Source organism: Martes martes (assembly GCF_963455335.1).
Source record: "Martes martes genome assembly, chromosome: X".
Taxonomy (NCBI): domain Eukaryota; kingdom Metazoa; phylum Chordata; class Mammalia; order Carnivora; family Mustelidae; genus Martes; species Martes martes.
The window spans coordinates 24,795,927-24,814,916 of NC_137897.1; the positions used below are offsets into that span (position 1 = coordinate 24,795,927).

Below are 18,990 nucleotides of genomic sequence, written 5' to 3' on the forward strand. Positions count from 1 at the left end.
GAGTCACATCTTTCTCTTACTTTTTCCTTTTCCTGATTATTTGTATTATACAAATGATTCAGCGTTGCCACAAATGTTTCATAGTCCCTGCTGTTCCTGACACCTAAAAGAGATCACGCCTCCTCCCCTGAAAAATCAAAATTACACATGTTCACAGTCATCTCTCTCTGAGGTACTTGTGTACTTGTTCTTCCCATCTAGTAATTGGAATTGACTCATCTGAGGTTATGAAAATAAAATCTCTACACTTTAGCTCCTTCTGCTACACATCGGGCTGTTTCAGCAGGGGTTCAAGAACTCAAAATTGCAAATACCACCAACATTAGGTATCACATCTTACTTAAATGTGAATGACCATGAGTATAATGTAGCATACTCTTCGCACGTGACATTTGGGTGGTAAATGACGCTGTCAGTTGCTAAAAGGAGAAGTTTGTTGTAAATATACTGTCACTGAAATGCATCATTCTGTTCACAAATAGCAAAACACAAGCTTTTGTCAATAAAATACCAGGTTGTGAGGTGGGGAATGGAGGCAGAAGCAGAGATGGGATGATTTCTAGAGTGACCTGTTTTTACTTGATACTTATTTGAGTAGTATAGTTACTTTAGTATTGATTGGAAGAAAGTGATATTCAAGCAGAAAATACACTAAAATGGTGCCTTGTAAGAATAGCATGAAACCTTTAGAAAAAACCTTTATAAAAAATTAAGGTATTTAATGTTACTGTGTTATCAGAGACCATTTAGTATGTCTTCTGTACTTGTGATAAAAAAAATTAAAGGCTCAGAAATGTCAAAGAATTGCAACCATAGGTCATAGGTCAAAAGTACATGTTTTAAATCTTTATTTTATTTTCATTCTCATGAGCAGATCATGTTGAATACAAGTAAAGCAGGACATTACAATTTTCATGACTGATACCCAGGGGGTACTCTTTCACGGATCACTATTTGCCAACTTCTTGAACTAGTTAGGGTTTTACTTTTTTTTTCCCCCTTAAGGAAAAGGAAGGACCTTCTCAAAGGAACCAGAAAGTTCCTGTTAAACTCTAACTTTGAATTGTAAAAATGCAACTTTGGACTTTGAGTTGTCATTTTAAAATAATGCAACTAGGTTAGTTGAAGTTATACTTAAAGTAAAAGATTTAAGTAAAAGTTTTATCAGAAATACTTTCTTTTCTGATGTGCTTATGCATTTGTTTCCTTTTCTTTTACCATCGTCCCTCTGTGCCCCATCCTGTGTGCTTTTCAGTACTAATTTCTACTGCATCTGTAGAATGTGAACTTTTTTCAATCCTGAGCCAGGCTCATGTCTGAGAACTCATGTGTTTGGTGCTATACTGGGTGTGTTATAGAGGGTATGAGTTACTGGCCAGTTCTATAAACATTTTATAACCTAGTTTTGGTAAGAGACTACACAAAATTAGGGAATCATTGATAAATTATGCTGGTAAAATGAATAGGAATTAGAGCAAGGACATGTTAGTATGGATTTTGAATTTTGGACATACCGTTGGGGGAACCTGAACTCCGTCCTAGACCTTGAAGAATGTGTTGGATTATATTAGGAAAAACGAAAAATGAGGGCTAGCGTGAACAAGTTATAAAAGTGAAAATATCTACACATATCTCACCAGAGTGAAGAGAGTGATCAGATTTGCAGATAGAACTAGCAGTGATAATAATGCTCAGTAAGTCCTAACATTACTGTGTGCTACACATGGTGCTAAACACTTTGCCCATATTATTTAATCTCAATGATTTAATCCCGAAGCAGGTTTTACATGCCTTTTCTTACAAATGAATTATGGGGGAAACAGCTGCATAACTTGTCCATTGCCACATAGCTGTAAGTAGAGGTAAAGCCACAGTTTGAACATAACTCTCTCCAACCCTCAAGCTTGTGTTCTCGTTTGGTTAAAAAGGGGTTGGTGAGGATATGGAGGGCACTGAAAGCCATACACTGGGTAACATGGAACAAAATGAGTAATAAAGGAGAGTTACCTTCCCATATGGTGGAATGGGCTATTTCAAATGCACCTCTCGAGAACGGCTCGAGAAGTTGTACAAAACAAAATAAAACTGTCTGAGGGACTGGAAGGCTACCAAGGCAGTGAGGAATTATGGGACCAAAATCCAGGAGAGAGGGAAAGCCCAGAGAGATAAGCCTGGCATTTGGTGCTGCTTATTCCCTAGAAATACTTGTAGATTCTAAGAGCGGTATCTGAGGCTAAGTAGCATTTTCATAGGTTCATGGAAATAGGGAGGCAAAAGGTAGTCAGGCTGGCAGGAGTAGAGATGAATGTGGGCAAAATCTTGCATCTGTGAAGGGCCACCCCTCGTAGTAAGGTAAAGTAGGAATACACTACCCATCACAGGACTTAGAGCCCAGATTCAAGTAAGTTAAAGTACTGAGAGCCCAGATTCAAGTAAGTTAAAGTACTAAGATTGCTAATGCTCTTAGCCTAACTTCCTTTCAGAAACAAAAATGAACCCTTCCTGGAGGAAAATTATCTCTTAGAATTTTTCATATATGATTTCTAGTTTTCTATAAAAATAATTAAGCATACAAAACAAGACATGGCTAAAAACCAACAGAAACAGATAACCTTAGAAACCAACCCATAAGAAATCCTGATATTAGAGTTACTGGACTTTAATCATAATCAACATGTTCAAGGAATCCCTTGACAGGATTGATCATCTTAGCCAAGAGTTGGAAAATTAAAAACAGAAATTCTGGAACTGTATTAAAAGCTCAGTTGATGAGTTTTACATCAGATTAGACACAGTTGAAGATGAATTAGTTGACTGGAAGAGAGATCAGAAGTAAATATCCAGACTAGAGCACAGGGAGACAAGGTTTAGAAAACTGAAGATAATGTGGGAGAAAGATGGGGTGAGGTGAGGAGGTCTAACATACTTGTAATTGGAGTCCCAAGAGGAGAAGAGAGAGAAACGGTAAGGTTTTTCAAAACTGATGAAAGATACAGATTCAGGAAGCACTGTGATTCCCAGGCAAGATAAATATACAGAAAGCCATATGTAAACATATACGGAGACCTGAAGATAAAAAGGAAAACTATGTAGCCAGAGGTTATGACCTTCAAGAGAGCCCACACTGACTTTCTGTTGATTTTTCAATGGTAGCAAAGTAAGTCTGAATACCGTAGAATGAAATCTCTAAAGTGCTAAATGAACATAACTTCATCTAGGATTCTGTACCCATGAAAATTAAGGTGAAATACAAAAGCAAAGACAAAAACGGCTAATTTGGTGGCATAAAATAGTAACATCTTATGATGTTCAAAATTTATTAAGAATCAAAAGACTTGGCAACAGTTGTACATGAAAGGAATTTGGGGTAGATGAGTCTATAAACTGTTTTGAGGTCCTTGTATTGTCAAGGATGCATGTTGTAATAATCTCCAGGGTAAGCAATGAGAGTAAAATAATGTATAATTAACAAGTTTATAACGGAGGAATGTTGAATGATTTTTTTTTTAAAAGGCAGGAAAGGAAAGAAAAAGGAATGTGAAACAGGAAGGAAGGAAGGACAAATAGAAGGCATTTAAATCCAAATATGTAAGTAAGTACATTAAAAAGGACGAGATTAGTTTCTCATAAAAATCTGGTAAAAGCATTGAGACTGGTAATCAGTGGATGGGATTAGTGCCAAGACAGTAGAGAGAAGGCAAACTGGAAAGACCTTTCAGAGGGAAGTCACAACCTCTTTGTTTGTAAATCAGATAGGGCATAAAGATAAGGGGGGGACAGGGCTGCAAGATTTTTAGCCTCAGAGAATGGACGGAAATTGAGATTTAATGGCTGTCAGCCTGGGAGAAAAATGGCTGACTTCTTTGAACAAGGTGAATATTAGACTTGTAATCAAAGCTCATTTCTGAGAAAATAGGTTTGTGGCTCTTGTATAAAGAGATTGTTCAAATGTAAGGTGGAGACTTAAAAGTCATTACCAGAGAGGTGAAAGTCTCATTTTATTACAGATGACATCACTGTAGGAATGAAGGTAAATTATTCAACAAAAGTTCAAGTGCCCTTCTGTGTACATACAGGTTCTATGATAAGCCTAGGCAGCTGGTGACGAACCGGGCAGTCACCATGCTTGCCTTTGAGACTCAAGGCTCAAGAGAGGAATCTAGAAGTGGGAAGGGAAAGCGAATAGAAAAGGGAGAGAAGGAAGGAGCAATGAGCTGAGAAGGGGAGCCACTACTCAATTATGACAAGGATAGATTCTGCCTCCCCTTTCATGTCACCCAGGAAAACGCTCAGGTGTCATATCTCCATGCAAGTCTCAGTTGAGAATATCAACATAATATTAAATCTTCAGCAGCTTTCTCTTAACACAGGGTGGGACTGGTAGAAATGGAATCAGATTTTCACCTGTCTTTGCCTTTGAGCTTCGTCTTTGTTTATACCACAGTCTGTGGGTTTGATTCTCTCTCTCTCTCTCTCCCCCCCTCCCCCATGCCTTTCTCTTATAAATCTTTCACTCTAGGCCTGTCCTCTTCATCTCTCTTTACTTAATTATGTAACCGATGCGCAGTGTTTGTTATAGACAAGCCAACAAGAGAAGCAGTCTACACTTATATTTCTTAAAAATTGCTTTTTTTATGTGGCCTTCTGGTTTATGGTCCAGAGGTCCTTAATAAGCAATCAGCTTATTAATAATAAGCTTAATAAGCTTAATAAGCCATCACCCCCCGGTACCTGTCCTATCGGTGGACCTGAAATACATATGATGGAAAGGCTGAAAGCTGAGAAAGGCTGTGTTTTTCTTGTTTGCAATAAAGGTGTATTTGTTTACTGATGTCTTTTGTAACAGATACAGTCGCAGGCACAGAAAAAAGCTTAAAATCAGTCCATGGAGGCACAGATGGCCCGTTTCATACAGTTTGAGAATGTGTGTTAATTGTGAGGTAGACATTGGTGTGGTACCTGAAATGAGCAGTGTCACTGGGCATCACTGCTTTGCAATTGCTGGGCCATGATGTGGCCATGATGTGGCCATGATGTAGCCGTTGACTCTGGTGGGCCACCTGGCTGGATTGCAGGACCTTTGTGGCCCTTGCGTCCTTTGGCTTCTCTCCTCTGTCTTCACTCATCCTTGCCCCTGTGGTGCTTTTCTCTCTCCCTCTTAGCATTCCCTTCATCAGTATTCTTTTCCAAGGACTTCCCTCTACCCCAACCCCTGCCATTTTTCTAAGCCTTTTTCTTCCAAAACCAACTTTAAAAAAAAAAGATTTTATTTATTTATTTGACAGAGGGAGACACAGTGAGAGAGGAAACACAAACAAGGGGAGTGGGAAAGAGAGAAGCAGGCTTCCCGCTAGGCAGGGACCCCAATGTGGGGCTCAGTCCCAGGACCCAGGGGTCATGACCTGAGCCCAAGGCAGATGCTTAATGACTGGGCCAGCCAGATGCCCCTAAAACCAACTTTTATTAGTGGTCTGCATACCTTGCTGGATTTACAAATACACTGCAGATGAAACTGAGCACAACTACAATGGCACAACCAAGCCCAGAACCACTGAAGTGGGGGGAATGGCTTGAATCAGTGACGTTTAATATCTTCTTGTGCACATTTCACTGATGCTACCAGTGAAATGTTCTGCCCTAATGAGAATGGCACAACTCCTCCTTGGATAGATTTTGTCATTCTCTGGTACAGTCGATGGGTGTGCATGGCACCATCTGGTAGCTTTCTATAGAGCGCAGCTCATGCTTTAATATCAAAGTATTATTCATATTAAAGACTTACATCCAGGGAGGCAAGAGCCACTGATTTAAGACCTTTAGTATATGAAAGAAAACCACTGACAAAAATCATTTTTCTCCGATCCATTTTTCTTTAGTTAAATGGTATGACAAACATTTCTTTCCTAAGATGTTGGATTTAAAGTTTCCTGTGGCTCAGCTGGTGAACATGTGACCCTTGATCTTGGGGTTGTAATTTTGAGCCCCACGTTAGGTATAGAGATTACTTCAAATAAAATCTTAAAAAAATATATAAAATAAATAAATAAATAAATAAATAAAATCTTAAAAAAATAAAAATAGGGGTGCCTGCATGGGCCCATTTGGTTGAGCATCAGACTCTTGATTTCGACTCAGTTCATGATCTCTCAGGGTCATGGGATCAAGCCCCATGTTGGGCTCTGCACTCAGCACAGTGTTGCTTGTCCCCGCCCCTCCAATAAATAAATAAAATCTTTTTAAAAAATCAAGATCCCTATGACATACAACTGTTCATGCAGAGTGCTGTAGTTATAAACATGGATCATCCTCTTTGCCTTTTTTCCTTTTTATGTACTGGTTCACCCTGGGCCAGTGATTAAACCTGTGTAATCATTTGTCAAGAACTGAAGGACCTTGAGCTCAATTTTTTTAACCTTTTCTGGGACTGGATTATATTTCAGAGTGTCAGCATGAAAGAAAACGCTAAATGACAAGCTACTTAAAACTTGGAAGCACACTTGTTTTAAACATCAAAAGCGTAGTTTTGTTTTTATTGTTTTGCTTTGGAAAGGAGCAGATGTTTTTATTTTTGTAAGATCTAGAATATTCAACTTGGTCAAGATATACTTAATTTCTCCTTATTTCAAGTTGTTTATTACCAGATTCTTTGAATGTCTTACATTTCCTTCAGTCTGGGGTAAAAAAAAAAAATTGTGTATTTTGCAATTAATGAATTCTTCAACTCTGGCCAATTTAAAAAGAAACTGGATTTGATTTCAACTCTGAGGTTTCTGATCTTTGCTGTTTGTTTATATTCCATTTAAGATTTTGAATTCATTCTGGCTTACCTGCATGGTAGGGGTTTCATGCTGGATTCAGACTCTGGGTTCAAATCCTGACTTTTCCACTTACTACCATTCTGTGCCCATTACCTCGACAGTTAAAATGGAGACAATTTAACAATTTAAGTGTGGACCTCTTAGACGTGAGGTAAAAATGAGTGAGTTAATACATGTAGAGTATTTATAGTGCCTAGCAGATGAGAAGGTTTCCGTAAGTGGTAGCCATGGCTACTGTTCTGAATTGGCTGCTGGTCTTTTTAATCCAGAAATGCCAAATGGAATGATTGACTTATCCATGACAGGTGTTCTTGGGAAAAATGCAGAGCTTACCTGGGTCACACACACTTGAGTGAGTCATTGGTATGTTGCCATATATACACCTAAGAGCTGAAATAGTTTTTAGCCCCCCCCCCATTGTGGTGAATATATGTTTTAAATCACCCCCCTCCCTTACACTCCATTTTTCTTTTGGCCACTTGTGATTTCTGAAAATGTCATCAGGCGAGGGACAGTCATCAATTACAGTCTCTTGTCCTTTGCAAGTGACCTCTTACCCAGCTTAATTAATAGTTTAACTTTTGGCAAGTGATGACACAAAGCAGTTAAATCTGGTTGACTATTATGCTGTCTCTGTGGGGGAAGCGAGCTGATAACACTTTGTGTAACTGTCAGCAGTCCTTGCTTAGGGTGTGCCCCTGAACCTGGGGCCTCAGGGCAACTCCTTTCCCGTCCTCCCTGTAGCTCCTCCTCCCAGTCCGTGCTCCCAGAGGAGATTTCGTTATTTGCCTTTGCTTCCAGTCCATTGAAAATAATTTCCATTATTTCTGGTCGATTTTAAATTTTTTTCTTAGGTACTTTTCCCTTTAATTGTTCTGACTAATCAAAACTGATAGAAATTTCTAAATATTCTCAAAGTCAATTCTTCCCACCAAATTGACCCTGGTCGGTGGATGTTGAGGTAATTACATATCTCTTCACTCTTAAAACTTTGTTTTTCAAACTAGCCCAAATCTAATGGGTCTATATTGGATGTGACTTTAACACAAATGAGAGTTTATCACATCCTCTAAGTGGGTTTTTTTTTAAACTTACTCACTTCATGGTTTGAACCATTTAAAATGGTTTTTTTTTTTAAGATTTTATTCATTTATTTGATAGAGAGAGGGAGATCACACGTCGGCAGAGAGGCGGGCAGGGGGCAGGGTGTGGGGGGGGAGCAGGCTCCCTGCTGAGCGGGGAGCCCGATGTGGGGCTCGATTTCAGGACCCTGAGCCCATGACCTGCGCGGGAGGCAGAGGCTTAACCCACGGAGCTACCCAGGTGCCCTGGTTTGAACCATATAAATCAGATCGACTGGGTCTAAATAAGGGACATGCCTTATGAAAGCAGGCTGTCTAGTGTTCTGGACTCTCTAGCGTCGGTTTTCCTTAGTTTTTTCCTCAAATTACTGTGGAACTTACCAGTTCCCTGTTCCCTTGGGACATGCTTCTCCTGTTTGTGGCGGTGGGCTTCACCTCCTGCCACCCTTATCAGGAAAACACTTTCTTGGGGCCATGCCTTCCCAGAGCAGCCTTTTCCTGTCTTCTGTAAATCGCCGCAACAGAGACTGTGGCGCGCTCCTAGGCGCCCCTTGCTGAGGCAGGCTCGCTCGCTGCAGCACACAGCCGTCTCCCATCTCGGGCAGGGTGAGCACTCAGTAACCCGCTGAGCCACTTTGCTCCCCAGGGTGCAGCTCTGCGACGAGGTAGGGGTGAGTCATCCAGAAGTGGAAGCCCGTATTCTGTACCTGCTCTTTGTCCACACGGCCGAAGTCGACCGAACCAGAGACTGACGTCAGGCACTGCCTTCGTGGCCCATCCACTCCCTGCCTCTTCCTCCGCTTATTCTATGCTCACACGCGTAGAAAATGCTCGTTCTGGGGAACTTGCCCAAGTGGTCTGCCATTTTCCCAGTCGTCAGTGACAGAACACAGACCTTGAATCTGGCCACCTCTAGCATGAATTGCCATTATTTCTCCTAATGCTCCAGCCGCTCCAGTTTCTCCCGGCCCTTCCGACCCAGTTGCCGTTGTTCGCTCTGGCTCTTCGGTTCCGGCTGCTGGCACTTCCTCAGGTATTGGTGCTCCGGCTTCTGCTCATTCCCCGACCTCCCGACTCAGACGTGAGGGGGGAGATTGACCACCACTGCTAGATGCGGATCTGGCGCTTCTTTTGATTGTTCTCAGAAATTATCTACACAAGGGGCTTGGTCCTCCAGCTTGGGGTCTTCTCTTTAGCTTTTGGTCTCTCTTCCTGCAAATCTAATTCTGCCATCTTAGCTTCTTTAATGAGTTTTCTAATTGTTTTGTTCTTAATTCAATTAATTTTGAGCATTCGTGAATTGTTTGGTAGTATATCCACCACTGACCATTTTTCTCCTTGGCAGTCGTACTAATTCGTTCCATGTATTCTAATTACCTTAAACTCTTGGGCTGCAAAAACAAAGTGAATCTGCCAGCCTTCTGTGATCACGGAGTAATGGCCGGAGAGGGACTACGGAGACCATCTAGTCCAACTGCCTTATTTTATATTCAGGAAATCTAAGCCAGAAGGGGTTAAATGACTTGCTTGAGTCACGTAGCTTGTGGGGGGCAAAATCAGAAGACCTAGAACTTGGCTCTCCTGATCTCACGTCCAGTGTCTTGACTTATTTTGGTGAGGGGTTGATTCTGTGGAATCTGCTGTGGATACTTGCAAGCTCTCAAGTGAGGAGTAAAGTGCCCAGGTCTGTAAGTGGGCTTTGTCCAGGAGCAGTTAAGTCCCAGAGCCACTGGGACTTGAGAACCACCTGGTCATCAGTTTGTCTGTCATTTGGTTTTTAAAGAAACGACTGGAACAAACTGCGTGCCCTAGAAAAGAGCTTCTCAAGTTCTAGTATATAATACTGAATAACTTGGGATGCTTATAGCAGAAGTAGAAAGACTCAGGCCTTCCTTGCCTAGACCTGCAGCCGGAATCGTGCAAGGGTAGGGCTTGGAATGTGTGATTTCAAATTTTTCCGGGGTTTTTGGTGTGCTTTTTGGGTAAGGGCCACTGTTGTGGAATCTAACAGTGTTTCTTAAAAGGCGGGCACCTATTTAAAAGGTGTGTTTCTGGGCTCCCTCCCTGGACCTACTTTTCTAGAATTTCAGGGAATGGGGTCCATCTTTAAGCTCCTTAGTGATTATTTACATTAAAATACAGAAAAGTCCTGATCTAGGAGGCTTTGAGTTATTAAACAGCCCAGAATAATGACTTTCAGGTCCTTTGTTCATGTCCCTTGATGAGAAATACATTTTACATGATGATTCATCAAATTCATATAACTAAAAAGTTTCACGTACTTACAGAGTTCTGCAAACGCTGTTATTTTCCATTCTAATCCATCCTATTTCATTTTTTACGAGTAGGTAGTCAAAACACACCCAGTTGATTTTTAACCCCCAGCCTGCTGCGGCTTGAAACATGGAGAATTGAGATGTGTTTGTTAATTCTGTCACAGACTCAGAACTTCTCTGTTGAATTCCTCTCCTTTTCCCGGTTACTTCTGTTAACATCTGCTGGGGTTGCCTGTGAGGAAAGTCTACTTTTGTCGCAGTCATGCCATATGGCCCCTCTGTGAAAAGCAGACTGCCTTGGTGCCCTTGACAGGGGAGTTCTTGCCAACTCCATGCAGCTGCTGCTAATGGCTTACATCAATCACAGCGCAAGTAATAGAAAACACAACCCTAATTAAATAAAGTGAAAAATGTTTTAAAAAGTAATTCTTTTTGTTCACGGAACCAGTAGTGAAACAGTAGCTTAGTTCAGATGCTGTTTGATTCTAGACTTGGACCATATGACCTGGATTCCCCGCAAGTCTTCCGGGCTGGCTTCCGATGGAGCCAGTTCAGCTCTCTCTCCGTGGGGGCAGCAGGCCCAGCCACACACTGCCTAGTGGCACTGAGGAGAGGGGCTCTGGAAGACTGAGCACAAATCTCCGTAGGGCTGATTCGACCGCACGCTGTCTACCGAGCCAGTCACTGGGATGGGGACATGCCTGATCCTGGAGCTGGGGGTAGGGTCGAATCTCTGGCAAACCACGTGACTGAGACTGAGGGAGGGACGATTTCCTGAAGAGAATTTGAGATACTGTTCCCAGGAGCAAGAGGAATACAGGCAGCAAATGCAGATGTGGGCTACAGACCACGGATTCCCCTGCCGTTCCTCTCTGCCGCCTCTTTCCTCAGCTGTGACGAGCCTTTTCTTGCCGCTTCTCACACCTGTAGAAACCACTGTTTTTTTTTTTTTTTTTAAGATTTTATTTATTTATTTGAGAGAGACAGAGCATGAACGGGGGGAGAGGGGGCAGGAAGCAGATGGAGAGGGAGAAGTGGACTCCCCAACTGAGCAGGGAGCCTGATGTCAGGCCCGATCCCAGGGCTCCCGGGACCACAGCCCAAGCCAAAGGCAGACGCCCAACCGACCGAGCCACCCAGGTGCCCCAGAAACCAGTCTCTTGTCTTGAAGTAGCCGCTGTCAAAATAAGCTCAGGCAGCCCTCAGGGGAAATGACAATTTAAGTAATTACAAAGAACTGATTAAAATTCACTACCGAAAAGAACTGTTTTTTACATGAGGAGAAAATAGTGTAAAGGGTGAACCAAACTATGCAATTAAGTGGCCAGCATTCCACATGTGTAAGTGGGCAAGCCTGTTTTATCTTCCCTGGTGCCCTTTAAATAAACTATGGGCCTGAGGCTTTTCAGGAGGCATCTGAGCACAGTCATTGCCTAAAAATACCAACTGACCGCTAATAGATTAAAAGTGATAGAAGTCAAGTACAAAACTTAAATCTGATAAACAGAACTCCGCTGACCTATCGGTTACCTTCCACAGTGGCTTTATGTACTGTGTGATGATACCTTCTCTTTCTCAGGCCTTCTGTCAGGAAGCAAAACAGAAATATTTTCACTAGAGGATCAGAAAGTGGATGATACTTACTAGTATAAATAATGTTGATCTCCCAAAATAGATTTTTTATGATCCAGCATGGAGCAAGAATGGCGGCCTTTAAATAATTCTTCCAACAATTCTGGCTTCTAGCCTGCTTTTGAAATGGAGGAGTTCAATGTACAGAAGCATTTCATACATGGGAGACTGAATCTTACTCTTTCCTTCAATAAATAGTACCAGGTTCTGTGCTTTGTCACAAGTTGCTCCCAAGTTTTATAAGGTACCTGCTTTTACCTAGTACGGTGATCCTGACCTGTGTGTTATGCCCCTGGCAACTGGCCTGCAGAGCATGGAGATTTTCTCTGTACTCATGTATTCTTAGAAACTTCTTATCCAAAACATTTTTTCGTGTTTTTTTTCCTATAAAAATGATACCAAATAAGTGCCCTCAGGTTTGTATTGTTCTCCTAACTTGGTCTGTAATTTGGCATAAAAGCTTTAAATTCTTCCTCATAAATTTATTCTTTTTTCTAACAATATGCCCATTCATTTCTAATTTTCTAATTTCAATCCTTTGAAAGCTCAGCATTTTAATTGCTTATGGAAACTAATCAGTCTCCTGTCCTTGACAGTGATTTCAGTAAGATCTGATTTTTTAAATGAAGTTTTTCATATATGTTATTATATTTTGGTCTATAGTGTGGCTTGACCTAAGAACCCAGTCTACCGTTGAGAATCTTAGTAAAAGAATTCCAGGAAATAATAACTTTGTCAAGGTAAGAGATCTCTTCAAAAGTATACTCTAAGAATGCTTATTTTTAAAAAAGGTTTAGAGATTTCACCTGAAAGACTAATTGGGCCTTACATCCTGTTGCACAGTAGTTATTTGATATGTTACACTATTCTCTGCAGACATTTGAGGACAACTCAAGTATTTACCTTTCTGTTTTCTTGCCCTGTGGTGGATTAGAGGATTTATATTCTGAGGTTGATAGTCTGGAGGGGATTATAAAGTGTCCCAGTGGCTTAAACCATACTCCCTCTTGTTTTCTAGAAAATTCTGGATGCTTTTGAGTTTTTAGGCATCGGGATTCAGGGAGAGAAAAGTCACTCCAACTCCTCACAGAACTCCTTCCAGTTTTTTCATATGAAGGAGGCTGATAGAAGGTGCATAAATTTCAGTCTATATGTAGAGCTCTCGAATTAAATTAAGGGAGAGAGAATTTTTGAAACAGGCAAGGTATTTTTCTTATGAAGGTCAAGGCCCACTTCTCCCACCATCCAAAAGAAGTTCTGGTTTTTTGGCATATCCCCTTCATATTTGTCAGTGGGACCCTTAAAACAGTGGTTCTTGGTTCTGAAACTAGGGTTCAAATCCCATTAATTATATAGCAATTTAACAAACCATTCCCTACCCTCACCCCCTGAATAACTTCAAGCTAGTCCTAAATATACCCCTACCCATTTCCTATTCTGTTTCTCATTGTCACCCTGCCCAACCCTCACCCCCACCTCCAGCTGCACTTTGCTGCAAGTGATGCATGTTTTTCTCTTCAGTGCCATTTTTTTTCAATTTTTTAATTACTTTTATTAACATATAATGTATTATTTGCCCAAGGGGTACAAGTCTGCGAATTGTCAGGTTCACACACTACACAGCACTCACCATATCACAAACCCTCCCCAAAGTCCATAACCCAACCACCCTCTCCACCCCACACCCCACTTCAGTACCATTTTAGGCAACTTTTCAACTTGCTGCCTAAATCATTAAAATGAGATATTATCAACTACCTCACTGTTGACTTTGTGGGATGACCCTTGGTCCTTCAAATCAAAGAGGAATAATCTCTCATAACTTATTTCCTCTCCTTATTTTTGAGTACTGGTCTTACTTTTTTTCTAGGAAAGCTAGAAAACCATGAGTTAAGATTCATAACTTAGAGGGTGCATTGAAGTATTGGTCTGGTTTGAATTTTCTTACCAAACATATCCATAGCAGATAAGAAGGAAAAAGGTATCACTTACTGTAGTTAGGGGATAAATCAGAAAACTAAGGATTAGGGGAGGGGAAAGATAGTTGCATTATTTTGATGTATGTATCTTCTTAACCACTTCCATCAGCTCTTATAAATATATTTGGTATTTAATGTACTAACAAAAACAAGAGTTGGATCCGATCTGTTCTCGAGGAAGACTGATAAGCCCGTATGTATTTTATATTTAGCATTTATCCTTTATTCAGTACACCCTCCCTTTATTTAATATACTCGCTGAGTTTTTAGGCAACTACTTTCTTAATACAGAGCAGCTCAGTATTGCTTTCTTCTGGCATGTCCTTGAGCTCTACTTTATTCTCCACTTATGTTATTTGAATATGTGTGTTAGTGTATATATTTATATTTTTTACATATACAAGTATATTGTTATATGTGTTTTAAAACCTAAAATTTTCTGGTTATCGTTTAATATACTCTGGTTTTTAATAGTTTAAGTTTTCACTTTCATGAAATGAAAAGGCAGAATTTCAGACTAGGTTCTGGACATAATAACACAAAAGCTAACATCCACTTGCTCACCATCTAGATTATAGGGTGTCGTGTCATTTAATTCTCTCTTTACCTTGCAGCGTGGATGCTCTTTGGACTGCAAACATATCACGCTGATCTTTGTTCATGAACATGCTTTTCTGTGCCATGAGATAGGAAAATTATTTTTATCCATATTACCATGGGACTGACTTTAGGGCCATTGAATATTTTGCGATTTGTTGAGGTTCTTGGTTTGGTGTTTTATTTCAGTTTGCTGGCTGAATTTCATGACTGTGTTTAGTCCAAGACAGGCCTTCCACTTAGCACTTACTTCAGTGCGGTGAAACTTCGTTGGCTTCTTGACAACGTGAGAAAAGTTCAAAGGGCTGTTGAAGAAGATAGAGCTCTTTTTGGGACCATTGATTCATGGCTTATTTGGGTACGTTTAAATATAATGTTATGTATGGAGAAAGTTTTTGAGAATTTTTTTAAATGGTCTTGCCTTCTCTCTATTTTCTACTAAGACTTCAAACTTTTTTTTTTAAGATTTTATTTATTTATTTGACAGACAGAGATCACAAGTAGGCAGAGAGGCAGGCAGAGAGAGAGGAAGGGAAGCAGGCTCCCTGCTGAGCAGAGAGCCCAATGCGGGGCTCAATCCCAGGACCCTGAGACCATGACCTGAGCCGAAGGCAGAGGCTTTAACCCACTGAGCCACCCAGGCGCCCCAAGACTTCAAACTTTTTAAAAAAGGTTTTATTTATTTATTTCTTTGAGAGAGAGAGAGAGAGAGAGCGTGCGCGCGTGTGTGTGTGTGTGTGTGTGTGTGTGTGTATGCATGAACTGGGAGAGGGGCAGAGGGCAAGGGAAAGAGAATCTTAAGCAGGCTCCATGCCCAGTTTGGAGCTGACGTGGGTTCTCATGACCCTGAGGTCATGACCTGAGCCGAAATCAAAGTTTGTCACTCAACCAACTGAGCCATCCAGGCACCTCGAGTTGAAACTTGTTAGCTGGCAAAATTATTTTAAAAAGCCACTTGAGAGACAGCAGAACATTTCAGCCTCCATTTAGGAGGCATTTTTGCAAAAAGAAAGTAGAATAGAGGTTGTAGGGGGCTGGGGGAAGGGGGAATGATTACTAATAGATACAGAGTATACCTTTGTGGTGATGGAAGTATCTTGGAACTAGATAGAGGTGTGGGTGTACAACATCATGAATGTGCTAAATGCCACTGAGTTGTCTGTTTTGAACTGATTAATGGTTAATCTAATGTGAATTTTTCCTCAAATTTTTAAATAGATGCTTTGGAAAAAAAGGCATTTTTGCCTGGGTCTTCCTTACTTTTCTTGCTTTATTGCCAAAAAAATGGAGGGTGATTACCAAAACCACATCTCCTTTTTATTATCTTTAGAAAAAGTAATTTAGGTAATCAGTTAGTAATTCATAATTTAGGTAGTCTTTTTCCTCTTGCCTATCATATGCTCTTTTCCAGTGGTCATTTCTTAAAAGAAGTAACTATTTAACATAATGGAACACCTGTGTGACTATCATCTGCTTTCAGCATTACGCAGCTGTCTCTTATTAAACCATAATATGAAAAAATCATAATGGAATTTTGAAGTATAATCTTTTTGCCTAAGCTGAACACAGATGAGTAGAAACTAACATTTTAGACATTTCCCAGAGTTATGTCAAAAGTACATGTTCTCTCTCCCCTTTTCTCTTTGTTTGTTCTTTTGTTATTTTTATTATGGGCGTTTTCAACTATACCCAAGAGAGGGAATAGTGTAATGAACCTGTGCAACAGTGTACCAGCTACGGCAGTCAACTATGGCCAGTCTTGTTTCAGCTACACTCACATACTCTTCTCCCCACAGATAATTGTAAAGCAAATCCCCACACATATCATTTCATTTGTAATTACTTGAGTAAGTATGTGATTATCTTTTCAACATTCAGGAGAGCTTCAGAGGAATAGTGTCCCCATTCTCACTTGCCAGATCCACAGAGCAGATCTTCTAGAACCAGCACTAGGAAGCAGTGCATTCCCTAGCCCTCCCTGTGCTTGGCCAGGCCACGCCGGGGTTGGTGCTCTCTTGGCTTGCAGTTTTCAGACCTGTCACATTGAAATACTTCTGACAGTAGTTCTGACAGTTGTTTGAAACCAGAGTAAGGCAGGGTGGGGCCCTTGTGAGCCGAGGGAGGGAGCTCAGTTAGCTGCTGGGTGGGGGTGTAGGTGCTGAGATGCCTTTTCTTTTTTTTTTTTTTTTTTCTGAGATGCCTTTTCTGCTCTGTTGTTCCTTTCTTACCTCTTACTGCTCCCACACAAAAGAAAGCAGCCGTGCTGGGGGGTATTAACACGGGAGATTTTAAAACTCTGCTTTCAGGATACATACTTGGGTAGGCACAACCCAGTGAGAATTGTTATTCAAAAAAACTAAATCACAAACAGAGGAACAGCAGCACAGAGTTCTATAAGATCCTGAAGAGGCAGACATGCTGATACATTTCATTTTGCCAAATGTGGTAAGACTGCCTTTTCCAAAGATAACAGATGAAAACAAAACTGATTGTTTTTTTCCGGTTTAACTACCAATTTACTAGAATGCTGTTGTCTAATATGGTAGCCACTTAAGCACGTGTGGCTACTGAACACTTCAAATATGGGAAAGCACTGCTTCCTAGCCATATCAGATATCAAATATCAAATAATCAATATGTTCAGTGAGTGTAAAATATATACTATGCTTAAGTAGGTAAAATGTTGGGGTGCCTGGCTGGCTCAGTCAGTAGAACATGCCACTCTTGATCTAGGGGTTGTGAGTTCAAGCCCCATGTTGGATGTAGAGATTAATTAAAATAATATAAAATAGGGGTGCCTGGGTGGTTCAGATGGTTAAGCGTCTACCTTCAGCTCAGGTCCTGATCCTGGGGTTCTGGGATCGAGCCCCACATCTGGCTTCCTGCTTGGCAAGAAGCCTGCTTTCCCTCTCCTTCTCCCACTGCCTGTGTTCCTGCCCCTGCTGTCTGTCTGTCTCTGTCACATAAATAAATAAGATCTTTTAAAAAATAATAAATAAATACATAGGTAAGTTGTCTGTCTCAGTAATAATTTTTCATATTAAAAGAATGTTTTGGGGGGTGCCTGGTCTCCTCAGCCACTGGAGCATACAACTGTTGATTTCAGGGTTGTAATTTCGTATTGGTTGTAAATTCGTATTTTCAAGTAATCTCTACCCCATATTGGGTAATTTGAAAAAACTTTTAAAAATAAAATCTTAAATAAATAAGAGGGTACTTTGGCTCTGTTGGGTTAAATAAAATATATAGTATTATTAAAATTAATTTTACCTTCCGTATATTTTTAAATGTACCTATTAGAAAATTTAAAATTATGTATGTAGCTAGCATTATATTTCTATTGGACACTGCTGAAAACTAGAAAATTAAATGAATGATATATTCCATTCTCCTGCTTCATGCACTCTGCTACTGATTATGGCCCTTGACAGCATGTAAATTAAATTGCAAATTAGGGGGTGCCTCAGTTGGTTGAGCATTTGACTTTTGATATTGGCTCAGGTCACAATCCCAGGGTCCTGATTTGGAGCTCTGCATTGGACTCTGTGCTCAGCAGGCAGACCCTCTCCCTCTGCCCCTCTTCCTGTTCACATGCCCTGTCTCTCTCTCTCTCTCTCTCAACTAAATCTAAATATTTTAAAATCTTTTTAAAAATAAAAATAAATAAATAGCAAATTAGTACAAATCTAACCTGTTCTTTTATTCTGTCTAGAGTTTGACAGGAGGGGCCAATGGAGGTGTCCACTGTACGGATGTAACAAATGCAAGTAGGACAATGCTTTTCAACATTCACTCTCTGGAATGGGATAAAGAGCTCTGCGAGTGAGTTGTGTTTTGCCCTAAAAAGCATTTCCCATTACTATTTATAACCTAAATCTTACTATTTTCTTATGTTGGTGGAGCACCAAACTTTGTCAACTACAATATACAAGTCTATACTGTGTATTCAAAAAAGAGACTATTGTTGAATATATAGCAAACAGGCCAAATTAATTGTCTTGATTAGGAAGTTAGGTTTCTTTAGAAAAGTATTTTGTGAAAAAAAAAAGTACTTTGTTTTCTGCGTGCTTCTTATTTTTTATCAGCTTGTATAAAGATAGAATGATAAATACCCAAACATACAATTATGTTCTGCTGGCTTATTATTTAACTCCATGCTCAAATATGTCCATTTTTAATTGCTATTTACATTTTTGTCTTTAAAAACATATAAATGTTTCTAGATATTTATTTAAAATAGTGTCATATAACCAGTCTTATCTTACTGTTTTTCAGATTTTTTGAAATTCCGATGAAGATTCTTCCAAATGTCCGGAGTTCTTCTGAGATCTATGGCCTAATGGTAAAAAAAAAAAAAAAAAAAAAAAAATTTCATTAAAAAAAAAAAGCTTTACTATTCAGAATTCAAAAGTCAGTTGTGTGACACTTTGTAGTTTGAGAGTTGTGACTTTTCTGTAAGTGTGGTAGTATATAAAATAAGAATTTAATGCTGCTTAAATAGTTCTATAACTTGAAAATTTTAGAATCCTTTTTACCAGTTGGTTTTATATTTCATAAACTTTAATTGGCCGTTCTTTAAGTATTCTACTTTCAAAGTATTAATGGA

The 18,990-nt window shown here is 40.0% G+C and overlaps 1 protein-coding gene across 9 annotated transcripts in view; it reads left to right on the plus strand.

Moving 5' to 3' along the window:
* Positions 1-18,990, plus strand: part of GK (glycerol kinase) — a gene marked incomplete at its 3' end in the record, with an annotated part of 73,227 nt that overhangs the window by 24,362 nt on the left and 29,875 nt on the right. For 5 of the 9 annotated variants that reach the window (XM_080831159.1, XM_080831161.1, XM_080831162.1 and 2 more), the window contains exons 5-9: positions 8,850-8,933; positions 12,472-12,548; positions 14,605-14,742; positions 18,097-18,206; positions 18,660-18,726. In XM_080831159.1, the coding sequence (XP_080687285.1) occupies positions 8,850-8,933; positions 12,472-12,548; positions 14,605-14,742; positions 18,097-18,206; positions 18,660-18,726 (476 nt within the window). The remainder of the gene's footprint in view (positions 1-8,849; positions 8,934-12,471; positions 12,549-14,604; positions 14,743-18,096; positions 18,207-18,659; positions 18,727-18,990) is intronic. The other 4 variants (XM_080831163.1, XM_080831160.1, XM_080831165.1 and 1 more) reach the window with 1 other exon arrangement.